Source organism: Pundamilia nyererei, unplaced genomic scaffold (assembly GCF_000239375.1).
Source record: "Pundamilia nyererei isolate P.nyererei 1_Seehausen unplaced genomic scaffold, PunNye1.0 scaffold00196, whole genome shotgun sequence".
Classification (NCBI taxonomy): Eukaryota; Metazoa; Chordata; class Actinopteri; order Cichliformes; family Cichlidae; genus Pundamilia; species Pundamilia nyererei.
The window spans coordinates 1,154,482-1,160,012 of record NW_005187597.1 but is presented as its reverse complement, the minus strand read 5'-3'; the positions used below and the strand labels follow the sequence as shown (position 1 = coordinate 1,160,012).

At 41.0% G+C, this 5,531-nt stretch overlaps 1 protein-coding gene across 2 annotated transcripts in view; it reads right to left on the bottom strand.

Annotated features, from left to right (window-relative positions):
• Positions 1-2,447: 2,447 nt before the first annotated feature.
• The window catches only part of nrap (nebulin-related anchoring protein), a 38,441-nt gene continuing 35,357 nt past the window's right edge, over positions 2,448-5,531 (bottom strand). For both annotated transcript variants that reach the window (XM_013914417.1, XM_013914418.1), the window contains 10 exons: positions 5,355-5,453; positions 5,031-5,135; positions 4,814-4,921; positions 4,563-4,676; positions 4,278-4,475; positions 3,678-3,782; positions 3,323-3,421; positions 3,045-3,149; positions 2,851-2,958; positions 2,448-2,658 (listed from right to left, as the gene is read on the bottom strand). In XM_013914417.1, coding sequence (XP_013769871.1) covers positions 2,521-2,658; positions 2,851-2,958; positions 3,045-3,149; positions 3,323-3,421; positions 3,678-3,782; positions 4,278-4,475; positions 4,563-4,676; positions 4,814-4,921; positions 5,031-5,135; positions 5,355-5,453 — 1,179 coding nt within the window. In that variant the 3' untranslated portion in view covers positions 2,448-2,520. The remainder of the gene's footprint in view (positions 2,659-2,850; positions 2,959-3,044; positions 3,150-3,322; positions 3,422-3,677; positions 3,783-4,277; positions 4,476-4,562; positions 4,677-4,813; positions 4,922-5,030; positions 5,136-5,354; positions 5,454-5,531) is intronic.

Below are 5,531 nucleotides of genomic sequence, written 5' to 3'. Positions count from 1 at the left end.
TATGTATATATATATGTTTTTTGTTTTTTAAAGACACTGTACTAATCACTAGTGTCACCATTCCATGATGAACTTACCATCATGTGTTGCTGATACTTCGCAATAGCCTCATCAGCGCTAACTCCATCAGCCAGCCCCAACTCTGCAGCCCGGCGTGCAAGCTCTGCTTTATGAGAACCAGGAGGGGTCCAGCCCACTCCTCTGATCCAGTTCAGGTCCGACTTGTAGTTCACCTTGAATAAAAAAGAAAAGAAATGACAGTGGTATATTTCTACTACAAATAAGCAAGTGACCCAAATTTAATACATGGCATTCTTAAATAACTTGGGGTTAATGTTATCAATACATTTCATTCAATCTTTGAAAGGTTTTGGTTAAGCCTGGGCTTATAGTCAGTTCTTAATTTAAAAAAACATGAATTATGATTCTGATTAAGGCAACAAAACAAGCCAAAAATAAGTTGCTCTGACTGAGCAGTTGTACTTTGTGGCTTAAAACTGCAATAATGATTCAAAAGGTCCAAAAAATATGGGAGCTGTAAACTGGAAAACCAAAACAATAAACTCAAAGAGGGTAAAAGAATTCACAGAATTGTGGCTCATTATTAGACCAATACACAGACCAGTTCAATAATGAGAACGCTCTAACCAGCAACCACAAAATGACCCCAATGTTAATCCATGGGGCAATTGTCCGTGTTAAAAGTACACATGCTTGTTTTTTCAGGATCATCGTGTGACTAAAAGTAAACACTGAATTTGGCTCATGCCATAGGTCCCACTGTTGCACAAGACATTTGCTTTTTGAGCACCTAACAGTGCTTCTTCCCTAAATACATATCAATCAATCAATAAATGACACATCAATAAATGACAGTAATTATATTTTCAGATCCAGCTCAGTTGCACGAGCATCACAACTTACATCACTCTGCAGTTTGTAGGCCTGCTTTGCATGCTTGACATTGAGCTGTTCGGGGTCACAGGTGTAGTCGTGGAGCTTGTGTCGATAGGTGAGGTCACTAGCCTGAGCTTGGCTCTTTTTGGCGTGCAGGAACTCGGGCTGATCTGGGCGGATGTTGTAGTGGGCACGTTCCTCTTTGGACTGACGTTTGTACTCTAAGTTGCTTTGGAGTTTGCTTGCTGCCAGAGAGTGCAACATCTTAGGGTCATCCTCCACACAGCGCAGGCCTACCTGGTGGCCCTTCTCCTTCAGGTGAGCCTCCTTGTAGTGGAACTGTTGCAGGGAGAAATACAGGGTCAGCATCCTTTAAATGCCTTTGTTTAATACTGTTACTGTATAGTATAAAAATGTTTGTCCTGGAATAATAGCCTCGAAAATGTATTTCAATGCAACAAGGCCCATAACTCACATCACTAGCGATTTCTCTGGAAGCCTTGGCAGTTTGGAAGGGAATAGCATCCAGCCTCAGGTCGTAGCCCGATGTCTTCACTTGCTCCCCAGACGCCTTGTAAACTTTCTTCACGGAAAAATAATGCTCAAGATTAAAATGTTATGTAGAGATATTATCATCTTTTTTTAAAGGATTTTAAAAAATATTTTTTGTAAGTATTTAGCTGATAAATGTGCCTTACATCACTAATCTGCTGGGCATTCATCTTTGCTCTGATGAAGTCTGGATCATCTGGATGCAAGGTGTATTTATGCATGTCGTCATTCTTTCCAGATTTGTACAGCCTCTGTAGTGGATGAGAGGCACAGGCATGAACAAGGTAGAAATATCACCGCCAGCAGTTAAGACAGCAAAAGACTTAGAGCAGAATCAGGTTTTTGAATCAGTTCTCTCTTATAAACATTTCCATCTTCTTCCTACCTCACTGCACTGCTGATAGCTAGTCTTAGCGTGGACTATATCAGGAGAGTCAGTCACTGAGGTAAACTTCAGGCTGTCTGGCAGCTGGCGATACCTCTTCTGCAAGAAGGAAGACCACACACACATTTAGACACAGATGGCGAAAGCTTTTAAAGCAATACTGCATAAATGCTAAATTCAGCTTCATATGCAGTCAGAGCTGGAGCTCATAACCTTACAGGAGTTTAATTAAAACCATAAACATGATGGATATATTACTTTAATTTGACAGTAAACTGCAGCAATATTATAAATTAACAGGTTTCGGTGCATTACTCACATCACTTATAAGTTCTCCAGCCTTTTTGGCAGACTCCAGCTGAGGCGCACCCACTCCATCCCAGGCTACCCCTTTCATGAAATTGAGGTCTGACTTGTAGAGTTTCTAAACATAAAGTAATAGAGCAATAGATGAGTCAGGACATTTGCACTTCCTATTAGTAATTTGATCTCTTCTTCACTCCCAGCTCTCACCTCACTCTGCAGTTCATAAGCCTTTTTGGCCCATTTGACCTTCATGTCGTCAGGGAGCACCGTGTACTCGTGCAGCCTTGTCCTGTAGTCCTGGTCGCTGGCCAGTGCCTGCGCATTCTTAGCCGCCACCAGATTAATCATGTCTGGCGTGAGGTGGTACTGTCCGCTGGTTGTCAGTGCATCCTTGCGGTACTCCTGGTCGCTGGCCAATCGGCCGGCCTGCAGGCAGTGCAGCATACGTGGGTCGTCCATGATGCATTTGACCCCAATGTGCTTCCCCTTTTCCAGCAGGTGGTTGTGTTTGTACTGTACTGCAGAAACACAAGTTAGATTAATCAACTGGAACTGATCTGCAAATTTTAATCAAAAGGATACAAAACCCTGCATACGATTCCTACTTTACCAGAGCTTAGAGTGAGCATTTTTTTAAAAACTTAATCATGGTTGATTTAACTCTTTAAATGCTTGGGTATTGCTGTGCTGTTCAACAAATGTGATCTTACATCACTGGCGATGCCCGTGGAGCTCTTGGCAGCCTGGAAGGGGATGTCCTGCATGGTGAGTTTGTATCCCTGAGCCCTGAGAGTGTGCCAGGACTCTCTGTACTTTATCTGCAAAGAAAAAAAGTTATCTATATTGTATATACATATAACATTTGAAAAGAACATGCTTATGATCACTGTGTGCTGTTAAGTACCTCACTAAAGTTGGCTGCATTGATCTTTGCTTGTGTAATCTCTGGCCTCTCAGATGTAATAGTGTAGCTGTGTTGGTCATTCACCCCTTTCTCCTTATACAAACGCTGGGACAGAGAGATAAAACCCAGTTTATTATCATTCAAATCATCAAATATTTCCAGCAAAGTAACATGCCTGGTTATTTCTAGTAATCTTAAAAAGGAACGTTGCAGCTTAAGCAAGCAAAAAAACATTTACAAGAAAAGGAGAAACTAAAACAGTAACGTTATTGTCTTACTTCATTTGCAATCTGTGAACTGTGTTTGGCATGGATAATATCTGGAGAGTCAGCAACAGAGGTGTGCTTGAAGTTGTACGGCTGCTGACGGTACTTTTTCTGTTGCAGAGAGAATTAAACAGTTAGTTTTTGGTGTAAATCAAGTCAATGTTTTGAATTCCCACCAACAAAATCAAAAGTTAAACCCAGAAAAATTATAGTGAAACATTTTTACCACTGAAAACGTCAGATCCAGAATCAACTATACGATTTCCCTTGATCATGCATCAAGATAGGGTGAATATAGGCAACCTAACATGCACTGAAAGCATTAAAAAGGGCAGAAAGTAAATGAGAAGCATAGGGGATATCTCACTTCACTGATGAGGTCTGTGGCCTTCTTGGATCCTTCAATCTGCAGAGCACCAGTGGCGATCCAGGCTGTGCCACGCAGGTAGTTCAGGTCAGAGCGATACAATTTCTGTAGGGTGGACAAAAAAGAATAAAATAGGAATATTGCAGAAGCAAACGTGATTCCATTTTATTACTGTCAGTTACTATCTAGTACAAGTTTCAGCCTTTAATAATCAATTTGCCTGGTAGACGTGTGCTGTCTGTTACAGAGATAAATAAACCAGCCTTGTAACCAGCCTCAAACACACTTTAAGTATCAGATACTAGCTGTTTCTTTAAAATAGCTTGGCGTCAACAACTGGCACTAAAAACTGAAAATCTTGATCACATCTCTGAATGTAAAAACAAGTTTCATTACATAGAAACAACCACTGCAAAGGTTTTTTTTTCAATCTACAAATACAGCATTTCATGTGTTCATTGATTTAATGGTTTAAAATTGTAAAGTACAAATAATGTTGCCTTTGTGCTCTTTTTCACAGCAAGCTCAGTTGTGACGGAAGAGCGTTGTTAAATCTATAAATAAAAGATGCTGCGAGCAGCTGTCTGCCGTCACTCTCACCTCACTCTGCAGGGTGTATGCTTTCTTGGCAGCTAGCAGCTTCAAGTCATCCGGCAGCGCGGTGTATTGATGCAGGGACAGCCGGTAGTCCTGGTCACTGACTAATGACTGTGCCTTTTTAGCATGTGCAACCTCCAGCATGTCCATGGGTAGGTGGAACTTTGAGAGTTCCTTTGCAGAGTCCTTCTTATACTTGATCTAGATGGGGAAATGTGATTACGAGAATATTGTATAATCATTAAAATATGATTTCTATCAGCTAAACTGCAGAAACTAAGTACTCACATCACTCTGTAGCTTGCTGGCATAGACTGAGTGAGCAATGTTCAAGTCATCCTGCAGTCCCTTCAGGCCGATCATCTTCCCTTTGGTCTTCTGAAATTCTTCTCTGTACTTTTGCTGAAATGACACACAAAACACACAAAGCTTAGTGAGGAGAGTTATTTGAAAATCTGTGTTGACAAGAGCAGTTTCAGTTCAACTTTCTGCTAAAAAATAGTAATAATGTGGTTTCATATGATGAAATGGATTCTCACATCACTGAGGATCTCTGCAGATGCTTTGGCAGATTGGAAAGGAATGGCATCCAGACGCAGCTTGTAACCGCCATCACGTATCTTCTTCCAAGATTCCTTGTATTGCGTCTGAAATGTGTCGGATGGACAAACTCAGTTTCACCGCGAAAACATTATATAAAACCTGCCGCAGAGAAGAACTTTTTGACTGACTAAATGTGCCTATGTATGGTTTTACCTCACTGATATTCATGGCATTCAGCTTGGCTTGCACCAACTCGGGTAACTCTCCACTCAGTGTGTAGTTGTGCTTCATGTTTTCACCCTTCTCCCTGTACAACCTCTGTAAAGAAGAAAAAACAGCACTAAAGATCAGTTTACCGCAATGAAACAAGCCTTAAAATAACTCAATCTGGTGAACTTCTAGGTGCTACAGTGGTTTTTGTGGCATATGTCAAGTGGGCCAAAAAAACTCAACAAGCTAGGTAACAACATGTTTGTTGTATGCTATATCACGCAATAATAACATATGGCTGAGGCTACAAATGTCAGCTGAACTTACATCAATTGCAAGTTTGTTGCTTAGTTTGGCCTGGTTCATCTCTGGAGTGTCTTCAACACTGGTGAACTTCAGAGCGCTTACATCCTGACGATACTTTTTCTGGAGAAGAAAAATACCCCAGTGATGAACACTAGGCTGTAACAATGGGAGGCAACCATAAAAAACTCAATGCATATA